Genomic DNA, 24,806 nt, shown 5'->3' with positions numbered 1-24,806 from the left:
TTGCTAAACCTCCTATTGCTAAACCTAAAATGCAAATTATACCTTACAGTTCTCCTCACCCTGCGAGCTGTATATCACCGTTCTTTTCCTTACAAACGCTTCCATCTTGCAAATGAATTCTGAGCTGTACATTTACAACAAATACCACATTTCCGATATCCAGTTAAATATTTAATTCTTCAGTTTTCCAACTTTATATAATTTCTATTATTTCAATTGTATTTCCATAGTGTTTAATTTCCTTGATGTTGATGTCATGTTTTCGCACTTCATCCAACATTTATTGTTTGTGTACCCAACTAAATTGACACACATAATTTCCTCATCGGATTATTTTGGTCCACCCATATCTCCCCCACCCCCCACATGGCCTGTGCCTCTTGGGCGTTCAAGACATACAGACAATAAAGAATCAAAATAGAGCTGCACCAAAAACATTCTGATGACACGAATATCGCGAAACGCATGTCAAGTCGCGTAGGCCCACAAAAAGATTATTTTTTAATTATTTGTGAAAACACAATATAAGATTAAATGAATAGTAATTGCTGCCTTTCCAAGATGGCGACCATATTCGTCAGGGCACAAATCGAGGCTTACTTGAAGATTACAATTCTTGTCTATCTGTTCATCCGATGCCTCGCGGTACAGTGGAAGTTATAATACCTGGCTGAGCATTAACTACGATATCAGGTAATAATGTCCCTATATATATGGACGCCGTACATAATGTCGCTTAACTACAGCGCTCTATTAACCATCAACATCATTCTCTGTAATGTTTTAGTTAAAATCTCTGGATACCGCAGGTCATAGTAGTGTTTTGTTTCAGAAAATGCTGGATAACCAAGTGACGGACGCGAGTGATGTCATTTCAGAACTTTCTAGCCGATGATTGGCTACTGCGGGTAATGCACCCATTATCATCCCGCTCCCTTACTTCTCTGCCTACCCTCATAATCTCTATCACACCCCCCACAATTATTGGACAATTATTTTTTAAAGAAAAACTTACACTTCTCGAAGACTGTGAAGGTGACTCATGGTGCTGATTTTCAGTGACGATAACCTGTTATGGCCGAGGTCTCTAGGATGCAAACAAAAAAAAAGCATGAATTAGTTGGTTTTCCTTATATTCTGTTTTGCAGCCGATGGTAGTATGAAACGCGAAGGTCATTAATACCGCAAACATCCAAATGCATGAGTACTCATGTACATGTGTCACCAAGTGTTGTTGGAGAATACAGACTTTTATAGTTTATAACCTCATGCCCACCTCAACACAGACGCGCACATTAAGATTTCAACTTTGGAAACAATATTTGTATGAATATAATTTGGGGGAGGGGTGGCCATGTATGTTTTGTTCCATTATGTTCTCTCTCTCTCTCTCTCTCTCTCTCTCTCTCTCTCTCTCTCTCTTTCTTTCTTTCTCTCTCTCTCTCTCTCTCTTTTTCTCTTTCTTTCTTTCTTTCTTTCTTTCTTTCTTTCTTTCTTTCTTTCTTTCTTTCTTTCTTTCTTTCTTTCTTTCTTTCTTTCTTTCTCTCTCTCTCTATCCCCCGCCCCTGCATTATGGTAGACTGCCCGTTGATGAATTGCAAAACACGCAGGCTCAGGTGGGGTGCGCTCTCCTAGTAACCTGACCATTGAGAGACTCAAGACTAAACTGGCCTGCAAAGAGAGAACCAGGAAACAAGCGCCAGCTGACTGGAACACCATCCTGATTGCAATCAGGAATGCTCCTGTGGTTCAGGAAGGAACTCGAGGCCCTGCTCTTTGGGCAATTTGTAGGGGTCGCCTAGAACCCCTTACGCCCAGATATAGAGCAAACCTGTACGCATGGGATATCCAAGCTGATGTACCCAAGCGCTCCGTTGCTTCCTATCTAGGTTTCCGCTACCTAAACTCAAATGCAAATACATGAACCGTTGTTAATTTTCTCTATGTTGCCCTTTAAGAGACAAAACCTCAAAATAAAGATGTAAACGCAGTGTCATGGTCCACCCACACATCCAGCTCTTCTGCCCTTCTTGAGCCAAATAATGAGATTTATTTTTTAACTGACCCCAAATGATTGTCTGGCTGCATTTACTTTATTGAATCTGTCTTCTACTTCTTTGGGAAAACCTTTTAACAACCATGGCCCTGGTCTCTGTCCTTTCCAGCCAGCATTGTGTCGTCTGTGACTGGTGACCACATTAGAAATCCAGTTTCCTCCATGGCCAAACGGTGTGGCCAAGCTATGGAACCCATGTATTATATGAGTGGAACTATATTCATCGAGTCGACCAATTGTTCCCAGAAGAGGAAAATAAAAAGTTTCTAAAAGGAAAGTTGATTTACTTAAATATCAGAGAGAGAGTCAGGCATCCTGATCCAAGGAGCCCGATTTGGTATTTCTATTGTACTGCCCTGTAAAACACAGACTATCTTCTGGAGCTAAGGGTTTGCACTTGGGTAATTTTTATACCCACAATCAGGGTTGAAGTCGAGGGTACACGTGGGTGGCCTGCGTCCCACCGCCCACTTTTTTTCAGTTGGCAAACGCTGTACCCACATGTGTTTTAGAGGCATGCGTACAGCGAGAAAGATTGACTGTCTTTTTCACACTGATGGCTGGACTCGAACCGCAGTCGCCAGCTTGGCCGACCGGGCACTTCACCTCACCACTGCACCATATAACCTGATGAAATAACCTCATGAAATGCAACACCCAACTAAAGGTGAAATGTCACGTATTGGGAAGGTATGTTCCAGGGAATACATTGGTACTGGCTTTTGGAGTGGAAAGGGAAATGCCACGTCTTGTACAATTAGTATGGTTACGCAAAGCCAATTGAATGAAATGTGTATATTTCACCTATTTTCTGGTGACGTCCTATTCCATTTGTATGTTACTGAGTACCCCCAAGTTTTCTTTTATTTAGGACTTGGCACCGGCCCACAATGATCTGTTCGTGTGGCCCTGGGCTGGAGGTGACATTCCAGTACTGGCTACTGGGAGACACTGTGACACGTGTGACTTGCCTCAAATTGCTTATTCTCCCTTTATCACCCAAATAGTACCTCAAAAATATTAGGCTCCCACAGATTACCCCGTGGGCTGCTTTCAAGGCACATTACCCAGGGGTCCTCGCCAGGTCCTTCTCCTGCAAGGTCTTGTTTGCATCAAGGCACATTGCCCAGGGGTCCTCGCCAGGTCCTTCTCCTGCAAGGTCTTGTTTGCATCAGGGCACATTGCCCAGGGGTCCTCGCCAGGTCCTTCTCCTGCAAGGTCTTGTTTGCATCAAGGCACATTGCCCAGGGGTCCTCGCCAGGTCCTTCTCCTGCAAGGTCTTGTTTGCATCAAGGCACATTGCCCAGGGGTCCACGCCAGGTCCTTATCCTGCAAGGTCTTGTTTGCATCAAGGCACATTGCCCAGGGGTCCTCGCCAGGTCCTTCTCCTGCAAGGTCTTGTTTGCATCAAGAAAGCCACTTAGGTGGGTTGTTTAAATAGAAATAGTGAGAAGGTGCCAGATTTTCCAATATTGACCGCAACTGACATTCCATAAATCTAGTGATGCCACTCAGGACTGGCAGAGTGTTTACCACACTACACTATAAACCACGTCAGGGTGCAATAATCGGATAGAGATTGTAACATCCCAGGACGCACGCCACCCTCCGGCACTGCCGCGTGCTTCTCCTTTTGCCCTTAGTTTCCGGCTGCATTATTGCCAGTCATGGGGAAGAAGCGGAACCCACCCGGCCTTATCTGCAATTGCAAGCCAGCGCCTTCCTACAGACGGGATCCAAGCAAGGGCGGGCTAGCAATATGATATGAGGGAGAGGCCCGATTGACATTGACCTGGGAGAGATATGTTTCTTGACAATTACCCCATGACCCAGCCAATACCTACAAGTTAATGCCCTTCCCTTGTGTAGCCAATGGTCTGTTGGATCATTGCACACATTGCTTCCCTGTTCAAATGCTCACTAAGTCCTACTGCACGGCAACACCTCAACAGCATAAGGGAAAACTAATTGCCTGATGTAATTGGGCCTTTTCTAATTATGTGTAATGACCAGAGTTCTTCAATTTCTGAACTGGCTGGACCAGGCATGGCAACTATATTAAATAAAGAACTAAAACAAACAAACACGTTAATATCAACGGCGCCTCCAAAAGCGACACCCCCTTAGAGACGGTTGCACTATGAACTGGAAACGATACCAACGAACACAAGTACTCACAAAGACGCGCCAACCGAGAGCCAAGGAATGCATTATGCAAATAACAATGCTCCAATGGGCTTGGAAGCAGGCTTTGTGATCTGCCAAGTTGGGGGCACGAGCAGAGACAAAGGGCCAAAGTGATGGACCCAATTTCAAGGGTTTGTTCGATGGATTTGGGTTACCGGGAGGAATGCAGGCGGGAGGGTTGCGCGAGCATTCCGAAGCGTCTTATTCGTCCTACCCCGATCCTCAAGAGGCGGGAGCCTGTTATACGACTCTTGCTTGTTAATATGGCTCCTCTCTCTGATCCATTCTGCTGTAGGAAATCTCATCTACACAAGCGCTACGCGCCACTCTGCTGGGAATCAAGGTGCCCTCCTTTTCAGTGCAATTTAAGGGGGTCATCTTTATTACTGCTAATTTTTGGACATGGCTGATCAGGGACTTTTCCTTTGGTAAACATCCGTGAGAAATCTTAAATGTCCGTGTCACGTTTGGACCAACGTTAAGACCTATTAAGCACAAATTAAATATCTCCTCGATCGAGCCTGCAAACTCCACAAAGGTGACCCACATCATTTCGTGGGTTACCGATGCTCAGGCACTGCAACATTTTGGGGATTAGCTCAGGTCAGTTGCAGACCCCTGTACTTATGGTGATGATAACAAATCACCTTTTCAATGAAAGACTAGAGAGTATTCTTCCTCCCAGATCAGGAAGACCACCAAAGCCTCAATAACAGAGCCTCTGGTCATGCAAAAGACAGGGAGTCAGAGAAGGGTTCCACTGAGAACCTTTAAAGCCTGAGTGGAGGACACTGGACAATTTTCAGGGACGAAATAGAGGGTAACGCAGTTTCATGACCAGTGCCTCAATGTCATTAAGACCATCTGCTTACATTATAGTAGTGCTGCTGCTTTGCCCACCCTGGGGAAATCTTCCCTGAGGGAAACCCAGCTCCACAAAAAACAACTTTCTCCCCCATGACAGCGTCAGCACCAAGAAGCCCTGGCAAGGGCAGACGCTGCGCTTTACAGGTATTGCTTAACCTGAAATAAAATACTCTTAGAAATACCAGATTACCATACCCTGATGCTGCGGCCCTTACAATCCTGGGCTTTCTGAAAATTGAATGAAGAGTGATTACATAGGTTGAAAGGCAGCACCAAAAACCGTCAACTCGTTAAGCAGACTTGGACAACCTGTAGCTATCAAGCCAATGACTATTGGCAGCTATCTGTACCTCTTGATGATGCATCCGCTGATGGCTGGTCTGTATGTTCTGGGGCAAGTGAAACCATTGCGATGATAATAAAATAAATCCTAGATGCACATCAGGGGGCGAGCCGCAAAAACACACCAAGTAAATAGAGCGTAAACTGCATACACATTACACATCGGCATTTGTGTAGCATGTACTGTGTGGGAAGAATGGAGTGAGGAGCAGTTTGCAGCAGAAAAGTGCCTGATTGAGGGTGGGCTCATCATTTTGTCCTTGAGCCGATGCTCCAGAAAGAATTGCTTCCAGATTGTGGCTTCTCAGAACACAGAACACCCCTCCACTACTTTTTAATCCACCTAAAACCATCTGTACGGGCCCTCTAGATACAAGGAATTGAAATCCCTCAGTATAACCCGATTAAAACTATCTCTGCGCCGTACTATGCATTGGGAGCAAATAAGTCTATACACTCTGCTGGCGAGCATGTGCCATCCCACATCGCACCAATGGCAAAAAACAAGTGGTGGGCCAACTTGCTTGAATCTGAACCACGCCCACCTTAACATTTGAGGGTAAAGTCGCTTCCCTCAAACCACCTAGGGCTGAAACTCAAAATGATTTCAGAAAATTAAACTCTACGTCAAATATCTTGAATCGCGATGGGTCAGAAACATCTCAAAAGTTAAGCAACTTTTTCTGTTCTTTCTTAATTTCTGTAGGTTTAATTTTGTTTCTTGTGACCTTTATTCTAAAGATAGGTTTTCAGTCAGATTCAAAGCAATTTGAATTCTTTGGTACCAATGTATATGTTACTTTCTAAGTTGGTACAGTTTTATGGGTCTTTGAATTGAGTGGAGGGCTTTAAGGTTCACAGACCCCCTAATACATGTAGGGCCTTGTGTTAGACATTGGATATTACACTGTGTGTCTGCGTGTGTTCCCTTCACGAAACCAGTTTGGTTCTGCATGCGTCAATATTTGGCATGGACATGCGCTTGGGATTAGGCAGATGCTAATGCTGTGTGGTGGTGATCCAGGTCGGAACCATCAAAACGTAATTTTCTTAAGAATTTCTTGTTGATTCTTTAAGTTCTCCAGAGTCATAGCTGAAGATCGCTCGTTCATATGGCCAGCAAGCCATGGATTAGTGCCACCCCTTTGTTAGTGATAATTATCATAAAGTGTACCCAGAACGTCCCAATGGCTAAACATACCTTGTACAACACAATCTCCTAAATTGGGGGCGTCAATATGGACACCAAAGCTTGATTAAATACCATGCTCCCGCCCATCAGATACGGTTTTCATAGGAAGACCCCCTTCCTTGTTGACCGGTGTAGCGGCTGGTAGTGGTCTAGTAGCTGGTATTGGGCAGCTCTTGACCTTCCAGGAATGAGGGGGCACCCGGAAACTATTAGACACATGAAAAAAAGGAGCGTGGTAACAGCCTTTGCTGATCCTCTGGCTCAAAGGGGCTCTTGGAGCTGGCTTCCTACATTGGGCCTACAAGAGAGAAGGCGCTCCTTAGTGGACGTGTAAGTTAAGACGTGGGGCCGGGAACAGGTGGTACAAACCCGCTAAGGGAAAGGACCCGTGGGGAATGTGCAAGTGGAGGCGGCACGGAAGTCTGACAGGGAGGGGCACTTGAGACCTCCCTTGCTTGTGGTTCATGGAAGAGAGGGCCACTCCCTGTTCTCCACTAAAAGCTGTGCATTTTACACTGGCGCAAGGTTTGATGGATTCTCCCAAAAAAGCTGACTGGACAGAACAACGAAGACTAACATCTGAGCCTGCAAATAGGTTTCTCTTAATCGCCCTTTCTCTAAAACATGTTTGAATTGGAAGAGACCATTTTTTAAATGGGAGGTGGTTAGCGGGCGAAGCGATAATTTCTGTGCTTTCAATGTCTTGCTGGTCTGGCGCCCAGTTACCCCAGGGTTCGGTGCGCGTTACAAATAAAGAAACTAAACTAATGTGTCGCAATGCGCTGAATGTATTAGACAAGGACGCGCTTGGAATCCATCAAGGTTCAATCTGCTGCAATCCTAAATTTCTCTTAAACGTGAATGTTTTTATTTGAAACACGCTTGCCTTAAGACCCACCAGACAGCCACAGACATGAGTAGATTTGTTCTGCAGGAGTTGTAAATGCACAAAAAAAAAAAAAGAGAAACTGGCAGAGCCCTTAAACTATAAAAATCCTGCAATTACAACCAGTGCTCTACGAGATCCCCACTGTGGAGCCAGACACTTTCACTCGCCGCTCCAGGACTCCGCCATCTGGAGTCCATCAAGGGCAACTGTGAGCAGAACAACTTACATTGGCCTTCAAACAAATAATGTCCTTTTTAAATGCTGGAGATACCCACGACATCCCCACCACCCACCCCCGCAACATCTGCTCTTATATACAGATTGGCTCCGCATAATTCTGTCTCGGGGGAGGGGGGACGCCGGACTCGGGGTTAACAAAGAACGGAGAGCAGACTCTTTGCTGGTCCTGGGGATACAGAACAGTCAAAGGTTGCAGCTAAAAGTTGATCAAGACAGCCAAACCCTTGGCACAGTGGCAAGAACCTAACAGTCCTCACCATCACATTGCAACTCCTGCTTCTACTAACGGCGCTCTTTATAATCAGTGATTTACTTTGTGTTTAATGCTGGATGCCTCCAGCTTATAAGTGGTGATTGGCGATCAAACCCTTGTTGCACAGCGTCGTCTTGTTTTCAACGGGAGCATGTTGCCCCTTAGCTATCCTCCCGGCTGTCTGCTCTTTTTCTTCTGCCAGTTCTTATTCTCTTTCTCTGATACAATGTTTGCGACACGACAATGACCAGAAAATGACATGAAGGAGGGCTGCCTAGGAACGCCACTAATATCCCCATGTGCGGCTCTGGCGGTTCTGGACGGGGGGCTGGGGGGGATTAGCCTATACTCTTTGATTGGTCAATGATTTTGGCTATGCCCAGCCGTAACCAATAGGATAGCCAATACCTTGCCCCATTGTTCTCGTCAACAACACCTCATTAGTGCAGGCAAAGATCCTGGGTCCCACTCCGAGAACTTGGAAAACTGCAACAAGGAAACTTTAAATGGTTTCATTGGGAGTTCCTGAAAATAACACAATCCCGTACACCGCTGCCTGCAGAGATGCCTCTCTGGACAATGGGTTGGCTTTTAGAGAAAAGAGCCAACCAAAAAAAAATCAACTGCACATTTTTCAAAAAGCAAATTTTGGAAGGAGACGTATGATCATTCTTAAATTGAGGGTCGACGAACAAGCCTTTCATTATGCCACCTTTAGGAAAGAGACACAAAGACCTTTCTCGCGGACTGCGGTCATTTCTGGAAAAACACGCTCACGGACTAGAAAAATAGTTTCCCTGGGAGGAAAAAGGCACGCGATGTTAATACCTCCTACTGATGGTCTGCAAAAAAAGTCGAGTCTGGCGAGGGAAATCGCAAAGAGCAGACTAAACACAATACTTAAACAATAACTATTTCATTCCTGGGTACAGTTACATGGAGTTCAACGGTCTGTGTTGGAGCACTCCGAAACATAGTTTCTCCAAAGTATGTTTTTTATGGATATCCAGCAACAAATTCTTGATCAATCCCACGGGCCTCTATGCTGCAAATTCAGCAGAAAATAGGAGGCGCGGGAGCGGAGGAAAACATATTCAGCGGCCCTGCTACGATTGGGTTCCAATACGACTTCATAAATCAGCAAGCTATCCTCAAGGTTTCGTCTGGGAAGTATAGAAAAACAGCTGCGGAAACCCAATGAACCCTTTTTTCCCAGAAAATTCCAGCCCTTAAAGGATTTATCAGATCGTCCAATTCTGCAGGAATGCATTAAGAATACTCTGGACGCCATCTTTTCTGATTCTATCTGCCTGCTTTTGTACTTGAGCACTCACTGGTGTTAAAAGCAAAACCCAGAAGGTTGCACAGTTTAAAAATGGTAGTAATGACAAAGCTACTTAAGAAAGTGATTTTTAACTTTTTTACTGAGAAAACAAAGCACTTTCTCTTACCTGCAAAAGAAACATTTAGTTTAGTGAAAGAGCAGGCAATGTCTGCTCTGCCCCGAGGAAGGCTCCGAACCACATCCCGGGCGAGACTTCAACTTGCTTAATACATCTTCAAATGTCATGAAGAAAATAAGGCTTTCCTTAAATGGGTCAGAAACCGCTACTTGGAAAGATTAGCCCAAACTTTGTTCCTGTTCTGCTAGCTCTCCAAAGTAATGGACCCTTTGCCACCAATATTCTAAGCTAGATCACTGGACGGCGGATGCCATCCCCACAGACCCATTCATCACTGGAGGAAACCCTGTAATGAAGAGGGATAACCTCCAGAAGAGCCTGGCCCAGGTTCACTCCCTGCTACAATCTCGTCTAGACCATCACAATTTCTTGTGCGGCGACTAACTCTTGAAAATACCCAGGCTTCTCCAGCTGACCCGAAGCTGAGCGGGAACACCAGATCGGGACTAATGGAGGTAATCGATATTAATCATCTTCTTCAGTTCTTATACTTTTTCTCCTGGGCACCATGGGTTTGCATTCAAGATGCGGTACGTGACTCGCAGGATTCATTAATACCATAGTCCGAAACACCCGGGCAAGAAGATCCGCCATTGCTGACCTACTAAGCAATTAAGAACCACAGCTAATGGTAAATATTATGCACAAGGACCTCATCCAAAATTGGGAGCGGTCAAAGAAACTGACATCAACGGGACCTGTGTCATTGCGTAAAGTGAGTCGGGCACAACACCTCTTCAAGTACCAGAAGGCGTTCAAAACCATTGGACCTCAGACACCGATCCAAAATATCTTCAGCCCTTCAATGGTCTCTTTGTCCCCATGACCATAATGCTCTTGGATGTGGCTGTATGCCCTCTTCATGAAGGAATGGCCGACGACCCATACTGAGCCGGCAGCATGCCATAACCTGCACAAAGCAATGGCGGGGAGGTCTGGGAACACAGCAGTCCATGGTCATTCCCGGTGACGAAAAACAAAACTTTTGTTACAACTGGCAAAGCTGTCTGGTTATTTTTCTCCCCATGTCCTCTCTACCCCGTTTAGGACTTGCTAGAGAAAGATCTAGCTCTCTGAAAGCTATAAAATGCATACCTTAAAGAGGGGGTAGCCAACCTGTCACCCTCCAGATGTTGAGGTTTACAAACCCCATCCTCCCCAACTATGTCTGGGAACACAGCAGTCCATGGTCATTCCCGGTGACGAAAAACGAAACTTTCGTTACAACTGGCAAAGCTGTCTGGTTATTTTTCTCCCCATGTCCTCTCTGTCCCGTTTAGGACTTGCTAGAGAAAGATCTAGCTCTCTGAAAGCTATAAAATGTATACCTTAAAGAGGGGGTAGCCAACCTGTCACCCTCCAGATGTTGAGGTTTACAAACCCCATCCTCCCCAACTATCCTAGTCCCTGGTGGGGGATCATGGATCTGGAAGCGAACCATCTGGCAGGTGCCAGGTTGGCGGAGCCTGCCTTAGAGTAACCCTAGTGCCCATCAGATGCCCAGTGATGAAGAAACTACTTCTCAATGGCCCACTGCATCTTGATTTTTACTTTTATTCAACCACTTTTTGCCTGCCTTCTATTCTTTTGCAGTCAAACGCCAATATTGGCAATTGGGTAATGGATTACCATGGCACCATTTTATACGATGAGATGGCGCTCCGTCACCAACATCCAATGGGCTTAAGACCGCTCCTTGAGGTGCCCAACTTTCAGAGTGAGGGTGACTCCTCAAAGCTAACTCCCCGCTCTAGAGAGTGAGTTAAACAATAAAATTGGGAGGCTGCTGTGATACACACGAGTGAAGAAGCTCATCTGATCTCATTGAAAGTGAGGTCACACAAGAGGAAAGTGGTGGGAAAGTGGTCTATGGAATAATCAGAAGCAGGCTGAACCGTGTCCTCTCTGTGCAGGCGGCGGCAGCCCACTGGAACATGCATGCCTCGTAGCATGCAAAGCTCATCTCAGAACATATCATTAGAGATAATCTCTCCTTACGCAGAAAGCCAAAGTCCCCGCTAAGCTCTGAACCTGGCGATTCATTCATGTGGTGGCGCCTCAAAGCGCTTTCAGCGCTGCTCTGCTGGGCTCTGTCTTCCTCCGCGCCTGTACCTGCGAGCACCTGTGTGCAAAGGTAGACATCAGAGGTGATGATAAATGGGGGCCGCCTAATAACGGGGGCATGAATGTCCCACACAGGGAAAGTCTTAAGGCAAGTGCTGTGTTTATTTATTTCTTTAATTTCAATATAGCGCCACACGCCCACAGGCCTCAGGGCACCTTGGGTGCTTTTATAGTGGACTATAGAGGCTAGTATTAAAATGCATTTCCGGTTTTTGGATAGGGTGACCAGGGGGCTAGGTTGAGCCCAGCAGTGGCTATTAACTAATTGGGGCTCTGTAAAGGGGTTCTATTGTATTCTGACCAGGTTGGTCCCCATTTTGGTAGAGGCCCAAAGGTGGGTGTCAATGGGTGGTGGGGATTGAGGCGCACTATGAATAAAAAAGAATGCGGAAAGCTCCTATACGATTACATGCCACGATGCAGGGGCCACGGGGAGCAGACACACGAGGAAGAGGGGCCACAATGTTGACACATGATGGAGGCGGCTTAAAACCTGCAAAGCCACGAGTCGTTTTAGCGATTTCGGCCGCGTGCACTCTGTTGAGTCGTACAGGGGAGGAGTTAAGGTTTCAAAAACCACACAACAACAGAGGGGCGTTTGAGTTCTTGTAGAAAGTGATATGGTCACACCAAAAGCAAAATGGAAGCCCTGATGCAACGGTTTAGTTATAAGCGGCAGGCGAACTGGGAACGGTGTTGCTATTCTAGGATTGTCAATGGAGAGACCGGCATGAGGTAAGTGTCCGGTCTTGGCTTGAGTGAAGTATGTAAGTAAGGCATCCGTTACTTGTGGGGAACCATGTGTGCACACAAGGACACATCTGGAGTAACGCATCCACACAGTAACAAATCTACAACTCACCTGGAGCAGTGCGTACAGAACATGTCTGGGTTAATCTACCCTAGTCTGGAATATTGCATCAGGAAGGTGTGTCCAGAACCTTAATCTCCCCTAGTCTGGAATATTGCATCAGGAAGGACTCACCCAGAGCAGTGTGTCCAGAACCTGTGTGGGGTAATCTCCCCTAGTCTGGAATATTGCATCAGGAAGGTGTGTCCAGAACCTGTGTGGGGTAATCTCCCCTAGTCTGGAATATTGCATCAGGAAGGTGTGTCCAGAACCTGTGTGGGGTAATCTCCCCTAGTCTGGAATATTGCATCAGGAAGGTGTGTCCAGAACCTGTGTGGGGTAATCTCCCCTAGTCTGGAATATTGCATCAGGAAGGTGTGTCCAGAACCTGTGTGGGGTAATCTCCCCTAGTCTGGAATATTGCATCAGGAAGGTGTGTCCAGAACCTGTGTGGGGTAGTCTCCCCTAGTCTGGAATATTGCATCAGGAAGGTGTGTCCAGAACCTGTGTGGGGTAATCTCCCCTAGTCTGGAATATTGCATCAGGAAGGTGTGTCCAGAACCTGTGTGGGGTAATCTCCCCTAGTCTGGAATACTGCATCCAGGATTGACCTGGAGCCGTGTGTCCAGAATTTGTCTGGAACAATAATAATTTATTTGACATTTATATAGGGCGAGCGCGGCTTATTATTACCCACGGTGCGTGGTGCTCATTTATCGACCTTGGAAGGATGAAAGGCTGAGCTTGGCCCAGACGGGATTCGAACCTGCCTTAGCAAGATCTGCGCGGAAGTCAAAGCGAGCGCTCTTCTCGCTGTGGCACTTGACAATCTCTCGTGGTGTGGTCCATGTCGAAGACACATCAGCATAAGCGGGTCCAGAACCTGTCTGAGGCAATGTGTGCAGAGCTCACCACGACTTCTTTGTCCAGGACTCCCCTCTCTAGAAAGAGCCTGGTGGAAAGAAAGCGCCCGGTTCATCTTTGAGTCAGAGACCCGACAACAAAATGTGGGACCGTTTAAAACAGTGGTTCTCTGCTAGGCCCTGGTGGTCGCCTCAGCTGCCTCATACTGAGGAAATGGGAGAAGGAGGAAGGCTTATCGAATAGAGTAGATACGTGCGTGCGTGCGTGCATGTGTAAAGTGCAAGTTTACCTGGGGAGCAACACTGGGCTGCTAGACACAGGGCAAGACGGGGAGAGGCCCTGGCGAAACATTACCTAAAGATGTCAATGACTGTCAATCAAGGGGACATCCTCCAAATAGAAGGTAAGTGGGCAGACAGAATGGGATCAGCCACTCTCCTAGGCATGGGTCCTCTTATTGGTTTGGCTATAGGTGCCCCCCCTCTCCCTCATTGACTGCCCATATCCATTCTAATTCCCTAGGGCTAGTCCCACACAGTACTTGCCCCTCCGCGCCCAAAACGCATCCTCGTGGCATCTCGTTGGGCCAGCTCTGTCGCAGAGTAACACCAAACGTGGTACTGTATAGGGCCTGACAGTGTTATTTGTACATGTTATTCTGAGAGTGAATAGCTTAATGACAGTTGCAACTGAACTCCAGGGGTAGTAAACATGTGTTAATGAAGTGTGCTGTCATCCACCTCACTTATAGCCAGTAGGTCTGACCCCACACATGCTCCCTGTACAGCAGGCCTGTTGAAAACAAGCAATGGCAAAGCCAACCCTTTGGGAGTGTGTGTAGTTGGTAGGCAGGCCTTTGCTGGGTACTTACATCGTACGCCCCAGCACTAGCAGTCTTTTCAAGAGGTTGACATCTTGTGGGCAGGTAGTGCCATTATGGCAGAGTGGGAAGGGTACACCATATGCCTACACAAAAGCAACGACTGTTCGCTTGGCCAATGCTTGCGTGCACAGGAAAGCAAGCGCCGCGCACACTGTACCACCCAACGATAAAACCAACTCAGTGTTTCGGGATATGCTTAAGCACATACGTGAGAAAAAGTGAAAAAAAGTGCACAATACAGCGAGTTTAAGTGGAAATATGTGCCACAAGATTTACAAAGTATGCACAACTGGAACAAACGGGAAAACACGTGTGCCGGGCGTGTGCAAATGTGGGAGGGGGTGGTGGGCTTTTTGAGAAACAACACCCCCGTGTTTGCACAGCTCGATTCAGCAGGCCGCGTTTTCACACCTCCACAAATGAAGGCCCGGGACCCCCACCCACCGTGTGGCCGGGTGGCACAGCTACACAATGAGTGGCCCCAGCAGGGTGTTGACAAAGTGCCAAGAGCAGATATTGACTCAGGTGAGGCCTGTGTTCCAGACATGATTGGGGGGAGGGGTTACGCGGGGAGGGGACAGCCAATAACCGCCTGCATCGCCCAGTGCGTGTTTCACGGTGCACTAGATGGGCCCTCTGGCAAATATTCTACAATACACATCAATCTGTTGTACTGGTGAAGAGGTGTTACGCCACTTCCTGCCTGTAGTGAACTTCAGTGCAACGCGCGTCAAGAAATAGAATTATTTAACGAGGGTATGTATTGTGGCCCTGTGATGCCAGCCGAACTCAGTATGCCTTTGTATATTATATGTACAAAACTCAATGTGCCACGTTAATTACATACACAAAAGTCACTGTGTCGCTTTCCACTGCAATGACGTAACGTTGTCCCGGGTCCTACGTGAGCAGCATATCCAGCCATGGTTTTTACTTTTCATTCTGGGGCTTGTAGGACTCAGAGCGAGACGCACTTGAGAGCTCTGCAACCCACAAACACAGCACTTCTGGACAACCCACTTAGGACTGGCCCAAGCCCCACGAGTGCGCTCACAGCTGACTGAGACGCACAGATAATAAAACACTCGTTGCTATATTAATAATTTAAACAGCCCAATATGCGTAGACACCGTCAAAGCGGTTCTTGCGTGGTTTCATAGCGCTGCAAATAACAGATGTTGCTAACGCATGCACAAGTATGGGCTTAGATGCACGAACACTTAAAAAAAGGCATTTACTGCAAGTGTCAATTAGTCCGCAATTCAACATTTCACAAAACACATCCGTCCCTTGAATACAACATACACTGCACAAAATACCCTCGCAAGTAGCAGGTCTAGACAAGCCAAGCAAGGCCGCAGTGTCAGGTGGCACCAAAGGTCAACGATTATTAATGAACTCATCAGAGGAACAGCAATCGCGTATTTGTACTGTTCAATTAATCCCCTTTGCCCAACCAGCTTGCACTTCACGCAGCGACCGGCGCACAAAGAAGCGTGAACGCAATGACAAAGGCCGGCCGGGGCCACACAAGCTAAGCTGGTTAAGGCCGAGAGAGAAGTGTCAATCCCGGCGTGGGGGCGGGTCGGGTGCAGGGCAGGCTGACCCCCTCCCCCTCCCGTCCTCTGGGGACAATTAACCCCTCTAATTGAACTCCCCCAGCGCCCTCAAGCCAGGCCTGGCCCAGGATATGTACACGCAGATTCATAGCGCTGCGAGGCCCTGTTTAATCCACAATTAGTTCTGCGTTATAGTTGACTGTTTAATTGTTCAGCTCAATTGAAGAGGGCAGGGGTTGTGGACAGTTAATAGTGCCCAGGCCATATTGTATACCAAAGGTGGTAATAATACTGCTTATTTATTTATTGTGTTATTTGTATAGCGCCCCAGGCCCGAAGGCATAGAACAATGTTTTACTTCTAAGGCGCTAATTGGACAAGCATCTGTTTCTGTTGAATATTTGGTGACATACATTATTTATTTGTTGGACATGTGTAAGGTGCCTATATAACACATGGGGTTTCAAGGCGCCTTATTTTGCAAGTGATGCTTGAAAAGTCAAACATGAATTCCCATTAGTAAGCAGGTCGACTTGGACCAGGCAAAAGCGTGGTGTTTTGTGTGTGTTATGATACAAAGTTGCCGCCTTATTTTCACTTTCACAACACACAGGCCACCACCTTCACAAACGACCCATTTTGAGCACAGCTGCCACTTGGGTTTTGAACTGGTGCACCGCGGAAACAGCCCCCATCTCCAATACGTAACCGGGGCAGAAACGTGTAATTAAGTTACAACTCGGGCTGGACTCGTTTCAGCAACATCAAAACAACTGAACGCTGGCATCCCAGGCGCTTCCGGTCACCCTGGGTGGCACGGCGTGGGCAGAATGCCATCTATGATACACACAAGGAATCGGCGGGGCTGTGCATGGGAACGCAGGGCACACCCGCGTGTTAATGGCATGTGTCGTAAAATCCGCATGAGATCCACAAACGTGTAATTGTGGATCGATAATGCCCCCCACCCCCCGCGTGAGCTCGGAGCACGCATCCCCCGTGCACGCAGCGTGTGTATTCCGCCAGAGGGCCGCAATCGAAGCGTTATCGGCCCTCTTTGACCCGAATGAGCTGCACACTCAGGCCGGCCCGGGGTGTTGGGAGCAGCACCGCACTTGAAAGCCTCGTCCCCTTTGCTGATTAGCATCTCCCCCGAGACAATGGGGGCCCTTAGAAGGTGAATAGGGGGGAGATTAGCGCCCTGACACCCTGCACCACCCGACACCAGGCCCTTGGGAGCACACATCACACTCCTGGAGGCCGCAGTGCTGCTTACGGGAACTCGCACTCCAAAGGGAGTGCAGGGCAGCCGCTATCAGGGATCACTACACAACAGAGGGGGGAGAGGGGTCACCCCAAAGAGTGGGCGAGAGTGTGCGACTGTGGGTCTCGCAGCACAAGGGGATTCTGACCCTTGAGTGCAGGTGTCGGCGCCCAGAAATACTTGACAGCGCACGGGCGAACGTGCATGGCGTAGCACGCCTATGTGTACGAGGCTCGAGCCCAGCGATATGCAAGTGCTTTTTAGAGGTTCGAGGGGTGCTCGACTATACTGGGTGCCAGCCTCTCTAACATCTGACCTCAGGTGTCTTCATCGCAGCCCCACGGCCTGGTTTCTCGCGTGACTGTTCCCCGCTGTGCCTGGCTTCTTATATAGAATGCCCATGCTCACGGTCTGTGCCCATCCTAGTCACGGTCTGTGCCCATCCTAGCCTCTCATATAGAATGCCCATACTCACGGTCTGTGTCCATCCTAGCCTCTCATATAGAATGCCCATACTCACGGTCTGTGCCCATCCTAGTCACGGTATGTGCCCATCCTAGCCTCTTATATACAATGCCCATGCTCACGGTCTGTGCCCATCCTAGCCTCTCATATAGAATGCCCATACTCACGGTCTGTGCCCATCCTAGTCACGGTCTGTGCCCATCCTAGCCTCTCATATAGAATGCCCATACTCACGGTATGTGCCCATCCTAGTCACGGTCTGTGCCCATCCTAGCCTCTCATATAGAATGCCCATACTCACGGTCTGTGCCCATCCTAGTCACGGTCTGTGCCCATCCTAGCCTCTCATATAGAATGCCCATACTCACGGTCTGTGCCCAACCTAGTCACGGTCTGTGCCCATCCTAGCCCCTTTTATAGAATGCCCATACTCACGGTCTGCGCCTATGCTCACGGTCTGTGCCCATCCTAGCCTCTTTTATAGAATGCCTATGCTGACGGGCTGTGCCCATCCTAGCCTATTTTATAGAATGCCCATACTCACGGTCTGTGCCCATCCTAGTCACGGTCTGTGCCCATCCTAGCCTCTCATATAGAATGCCCATACTCACGGTCTGTGCCCATCCTAGCCTCTTCTATAGAATGCCCATACTCACGGTCTGTGTCCATCCTAGTCACGGTCTGTGCCCATCCTAGCCTCTCATATAGAATGCCCATACTCACGGTCTGTGCCCATCCTAGCCTCTTGTATAGAATGCCCATACTCACGGTCTGTGCCCAGCCTAGCCTATTTTATAGAATGCCCATACTCACGGTCTGTGCCCATCCTAGCCTCTCTTATGGAATGCCCGTGCTCGCGGTATGTGCCCACCCTAGTCCCTCCTAAAATACAAACTCCCGGCCTATTTGAATCCCCAGAAGACGGGCTCTGTCCACCCTGTCCTGGTACAGATCACCTATGAGACGGGCTGCCATGGCGTGCCCTAGGGTGGCTGCCACCGTCTCCCACTCAGGGACACCTTTCATAGCCTCGGTGGACAGGCAGTAACTTTTCTAATGGGCCGGGTCTCCTTTCAACACCTCGCCAGAGTTCCTTGTATTCAGATTGCTGCGAATAGAAGCGCTGCGCGACCCGCTTCTTGGCGCCTGTTGGCTCAAAACAGGGCTGGCACGAAGAGAGCGGCGCAAAGTAAACTGTTGAATCGGCCAACATCTGGAAATATCCCCCTTGCAGCACCCACCCAGAGGGGCTGGTACCTTGTGCCCCCACATGGCACAGCTCCGCTTCATTCCACACAATAAAACCCCCCCTGGACAGACTTCAAGTGACACCCCAAGACACCCCAACAGGTACTCACAGCTGCACGGCCCACACAGGGAGCCCCGCGGGCACTTGGACCAGTCTCCTCCGGCTGCAATCCACCAGGTCCCCGAAGCAGCGGCAGGGGGCCGGGCAGGGGCGCCCGAGAGCCCCGGGGAGGCTGGAGAGCACGTTCGCGGACATCCAGAGCAGCAGCAGCAGCAGCGGTGCCAGCCCCCTCCGCTGGCCCCCGGACCAGGCCCACATCGTGGGATCCCCCGATGCAAAGCACCCGAATCTCTTCCACAGACGGCGGCTCCAGCCGCAGGCCCCCGATCCGAGGGAAACTCGTAGACTCGCCCCCACAAGCCTTGCTCAGAGAATCGGGCGCTCCGATGCCCTCCTCTGGGCACGAGGCAAACACACAGAGGGGCTCCGACTCCGCCAAGACGCCCACAGCCCTGCGATGAAGTCCGGCCCTCAGGTCCAGGCGCTCGGATCCCCTCCAAGCGATGAGAGTCCGGTCCCGAGAGTCCGGTCCCTGCTGCGGACCTCCGGCAACAGGCACACGGATCCACTGCGCGCCAGACTCCGACCTTGTGGGGATCCCTCCCCGGCTCCGGATCTCGGGGTACCGACACCTGGCTCCCCTCCACGCCGGACACCACTCTCCAGATCAATCCAAGAAGTGCACCCAAGTCCGCGGACAAGTCCGGCCCAGTTCCTCAGACAGCAAACTTCGGGCTCTGAACAGTTCGTGCAGCTCCTTCAGCGCTCCTCCAACTTTCCCTCTCCCCGCCTTCTCCCCTCCCCCCTCCATCCCCGCCCCTCCCCTCGTGCACAGCTGCCTGGCTCACCCCCTTCTCTCACACACACACCGTTCATGGCACCCCGCCGCTCAGCTAACAGGATCTCCCCCGCTTCCTGAGCCCGGACCCTGATCACCCCCTTCTTATGCAGACCCCCTGTCCATGGGCTCCCCCGCCCCCCATTCAGGAGGGAATCACTGCCTTTAACAGGCTTTCCAGGCTGTTTGTTTATTGGAAGTTTCAAGTGAAGTCCGCCTGCAGCCGACACAGGAAGCGGGTGCTCTGGGCACCGCTGCCAGTCACCCCAGTGTGAAATGTAACGGGGGCGCCGTGGACCCCAAAATGGAAGCGCACAGGGGCTGTGGTTGGGATGCATATTTCCAGACAATGAACAGACCGTGCACCTGCTGGGGGGGCAGCTGCAAATACACAGGAAGGGGACTTGGCAGCAGAAAGAGGGACACTCGGGTGGTCCTCTTGACTTCTCTTGGGAGGGGGTAATTGTTCTCCTATAACTGAGAAATGTCACCAGAGGCGCGACTCCCTCACTCTCCACCTCCTCCTAACGCAGCTGGTGGCAGGCAGTGGCCCCCGTCCAAGGGCCCTCCACCGCTACGGTCCCCTCAGTCTAGACCAGAGTACTGACAGCCAGGGGCCTCAGTACCCCTGAGAACGTCGGGTATCCCGAGGGCACAGGAAGGCTGCAGGGCAGCTTAATGGCGAAGCAGTACCCCAAAGCCACGTCGATGCAACTTCACCCTCTTCGACTTCATCCGTTTACCTTTTACGGCTGAAGTCACTTCTCAAAAAACCATCTTACCTTCTTCAACACGGCCATTGCCTTGTCTCCAATAAAAGGAGGCTGCCTTTTATTCCCCGAACAGCCTGTGCTTCGCGCAACCTCGTCAACGATGCCCTCCTTTTCCAGGGCCTCCCTTTGCCAGTCACCATGCCCACGCTGGTCTAGACCCAGGCAGCTCTTACATAAAGTACACATCTCGGCCGAAGGGTGCCCGAGGCAGATTAATGTGGGGAGGGAGCCTCCTCCCAGCCCTTGCACCCATTCAGCGCTCGATAATACTGGCATTCAGAAGCCTCTAAAGCAGGGGGCCTTTTAGAAAAGTCTCCAGTGAAAGGGATCGCAACCCCATTGTTATTCCTGGTCTGGGTAGATTACCAGAGGTAAAGCGCCAAGAAGAGGTGCAGCCGACCCCAGGCACTGAGCTATTGCCACAAGCGGGTGGGGCCGTGCCACTGGGCTCTATCAATAGTGAGTGGGGGGGTTACTGCCGTGCTCCTTCCAGGAGCCACTCAGCTGCACCCACCAGCACCGGTCTGGCCTTTAACCTCATCAGGTCGGGCTGCTGCACCTGAGCCCGGTTTTGGTTTCTGATTGGTTATCCATCACCGATCACTTGGTCACTCCGAGTTGATCAATTGGCTGCCCAGAGCTGCTCACTCGCTTACCAAAGGGTTCATCACTCACTTCCCCAGAGTGGAACCCTTGGTCACGCAGGGCTGGACACCGAGGGCTCCCCATGGCTCTGGTAGACCCCACCCTTAGTCTTTCTGGGTGGGGGTCGCCAGAGGGACAGCTACTGTCGTCAACTCACTCTATAGCGGGGGTCTGCAACCTGTGCCTCGCCAGATGTTTGGGACTATGGCGCCCAATGATCCCTTGACACTGACTACTGGCTAGAGCGGATGGGAGCTGTAGTCCCAACATCTGGAGAGAAGCACGCAGGCTCGGACTGGCCTACAGGGCAATATGCCCATGCAGAGCGGATGGGAACTGTAGTCCCAACATCTGGAGAGACGCACGCAGGCTCGGACAGGCCTACATGGCAATAGGCCCATGGCAGAGCGGATGGGAGCTGTAGTCCTAACATCTGGAGAGACGCACGCAGGCTCGGACTGGCCTACAGGGCAATAGGCCCATGGCAGAGCGGATGGGAGCTGTAGTCCCAACATCTGGAGAGACGCACGCAGGCTCGGACTGGCCTACAGGGCAATAGGCCCATGGCAGAGCGGATGGGAGCTGCAGTCCCACCATCTGGAGAGAACCATGCAGGCTCGGACTGGCCTACAGGGCAATAGGCCCATGGCAGAGCGGATGGGAGCTGCAGTCCCAACATCTGGAGAGACGCACGCAGGCTCGGACTGGCCTACAGGGCAATAGGCCCATGGCAGAGCGGATGGGAGCTGTAGTCCCAACATCTGGAGAGACGCACGCAGGCTCCGAATGTCCTACAGGGCAATAGGCCCATGGCAGAGCGGATGGGAGCTGCAGTCCCACCATCTGGAGAGAACCATGCAGGCTCGGACTGGCCTACAGGGCAATAGGCCATTGGCAGAGCGGATGGGAGCTGTAGTCCCAACATCTGGAGAGACGCATGCAGGCTCAGACTTGCCTATAGGGCAATAGGCCAATGGCCGATCAAAAAAACGCAAAATGCTGTCTGTGCCACTTTTTTGGCCAGTCTCGGCCAGTTTGATGAGTTACTTCACTATGCACTAACAGTTTTGACCAGTGTTGCTGAATAAATATTCTTTAAAATGCAGAATTTCATTCATTCATCCATTTTTATTCAGTTGATCTATTCATCTCATAACTACGACATAAGAAGCACAAGGATAAAAGAGAGATGGCATTAGATCCGTTAATTGAATCAATCATTCATCAATACTTAAATTCACGCACCATTCATTTGTCTGCTCATTCATTTCCCTATTCAGCCTTCTTGTATACGTTCATTTCTTCAATGTGCCCAAAACAGGGCTGTTCTTTGGCCCTGCGCAGTATCAGAAGCTCTGCAGTGTATGGATGGCTAGTCAATGGGTGGAAGGGTCCCGATGCGTGGTGGCAGGAGACCGGCAAATGGCGAGCCATGGGCACGTGCACAGGCCGGAGACCGTTTCCCTCGTCACAGGCCCAAACAGGGAGCTGCCCTTTGCTACCTTTCGCCCATAACTGCAGACGTCCACCTAGGCACCCAAAGGAGACTCTATAACAAGGGAGGCAGTGTGTCACATGACCCCCTGGGAGCCAATCGGAGAGCACAATATGGCTTCCAGGCTTCCAGCCGGGATGCAGGCAGGGTCCTGGGTGGTGTAGGCCAATGGAACTTCATGTTTGAGGTAGGACGCTCAGATGGTGCACAGGATTATCTGGGAATGCAGGCTGTGGAAAAAACGACGTTAAGATGAAAATACAGTCACTTGATGTGGTCACATGACCCTCTGAGAGCCAATCGGAGAGCACAATATGGCTTCCAGTCTTCCAGCCTGGATGCAGGCAGGGTCCTGGGCGGTGTAGGGCCTGGGAGCTTCTGTTTTGGGGCAGGACCCTCAGACGGTGCACAGGATCCTCTGGGAAACACATTACATTCCCCCCTCACGTAGTCTACTCTTGGCCGCCAGGCTAAGCAGTACCACAACTAGGATTCTGGAGTGTGTCTTATTGGAGACATGGATTCCTTGATAACACAAAGCTGTCATGCTTCAAGGACCCAGTTAACTTCTTCCAGGGTTAAGCCCTAAGCCACAGACTGCTATTAGCAATATCTGTTTATCTTACTGAAAACGGCCTTCATGTCAACACTGCCCTGCAGACACCGTAGAATGCACTTTCCCTGCAGACACTGTAGAATGCACCTTCCGTACAGACACCGTAGAATGCACCTTCCCTGCAGACACCTTAGAATGCACCTTCCCTGCAGACACTGTAGAACGCACCTTCCGTACAGACACCATAGAATACACCTTCCCTACAGACACCGTAGAATGCACTTTCCTTGTAGACACCGTAGAATGCACCTTCCCTGTAGACACCGTCAAACGCACCTTCCGTACAGACACCATAGAATACACCTTTCCTACAGACACCGTAGAATGCACCTTCCCTACAGTCACCGTAGAACGCACCTTCCGTACAGACACCGTAGAATGCACCTTCCCTACAGACACCGTAGAATGGAACGCACCTTCCGTACAGACACCGTAGAATGGAACGCACCTTACGTACAGACACCATAGAACTCCCTGCAGACACTGAAGAATGCACCTTCCCTGCAGACACTGTAGAATGCACCTTCCGTACAGACGTACAGACACTGTAGAATTCACCTTCCGTACAGACATCGTAGAATGCACCTTCCCTACAGACACCGTAGAACGCACCTTCCGTACAGACACTGTAGAATGCACCTTCCCTACAGACACCATAGAATAGAACGCACCTTCCGTACAGACACCATAGAACTCCCTGCAAACACTGAAGAATGCACCTTCCCTGCAGACACTGTAGAATGCACCTTCCGTACAGACGTACAGACACCGTAGAATGCACCTTCCATACAGACATCATAGAATGCACCTTCCCTACAGACACCGTAGAACGCACCTTCCGTACAGACACTGTAGAATGCACCTTCCCTACAGACACCATAGAATAGAACGCACCTTCTGTACAGACACCATAGAACTCCCTGCAGACACTGAAGGCTGCACCTTTCCTGCAGACACTGTAGAGTCCACCGTCCGTACAGACACCGTAGAATGCACCTTCCGTACAGACATCGTAGAATGCACCTTCCCTACATACACCGTAGAATGGAATGCACCTTCCCTACAGACACTGTAGAATGCCCTTTCCGTACAGACACCATAGAACTCCCTGCAGACACTGTAGAATGCACCTTCCCTGCAGACACTGTAGAATGCACCTTCTGTACAGACTCCGTAGAATGCACCTTCCGTACAGACACCGTAGAAGGCACCTTCCCTACAGACACCGTAGAATGCATCTTCCCTGTAGACACAGTAGAATGCACCTTCCCTGTAGACTCAGCAGAATGCACCTTCCCTGCAGACACCGTAGAATGCACCTTCTGTGCAGACACCGTAGAATGCACCTTAGCTGCAGATACAGTAGAATGCACCTTCCCTACAGACACCGTAGAATGCACCTTCCCTACAGACACTGTAAAATGCACCTTCCGCATTTATGCACTCCTGATCTTTGATCCACTTTTGGCTCGACGGACAAGCTTTCAACCTACCACCTACACAATCCTGCTCCCTTTCTCCTTCCTCGCTTCTCCTGGAATGCCGCGTCTGTATTTGTTCTCCTTCACCGCTGCACCCCTTCCCCTTTGCACCTGCAGACCATGCTCTGGATAGCCCTGGTAGGGGGAGACT

The 24,806-nt window shown here is 49.7% G+C and overlaps 1 protein-coding gene across 1 annotated transcript in view; it reads right to left on the bottom strand.

Annotated features, from left to right (window-relative positions):
* Window positions 1-19,550, bottom strand: part of LRIG3 (leucine rich repeats and immunoglobulin like domains 3) — a 61,128-nt gene extending 41,578 nt beyond the window's left edge. The window contains exons 1-2 of the mRNA XM_069629861.1: window positions 18,857-19,550; window positions 1,016-1,087 (exon numbers count right to left, since the gene is read on the bottom strand). Coding sequence (XP_069485962.1) covers window positions 1,016-1,087; window positions 18,857-19,065 — 281 coding nt within the window. The 5' untranslated portion in view covers window positions 19,066-19,550. The remainder of the gene's footprint in view (window positions 1-1,015; window positions 1,088-18,856) is intronic.
* Window positions 19,551-24,806: the final 5,256 nt, after the last annotated feature.

This window comes from Ambystoma mexicanum, chromosome 12 (assembly GCF_040938575.1).
Source record: "Ambystoma mexicanum isolate Mex_15411 chromosome 12, UKY_AmexF1_1, whole genome shotgun sequence".
In the NCBI taxonomy this organism is placed as follows: domain Eukaryota; kingdom Metazoa; phylum Chordata; class Amphibia; order Caudata; family Ambystomatidae; genus Ambystoma; species Ambystoma mexicanum.
Note: the sequence above shows the minus strand (reverse complement) of the source record. Positions and strands in the feature narration are given on the sequence as shown.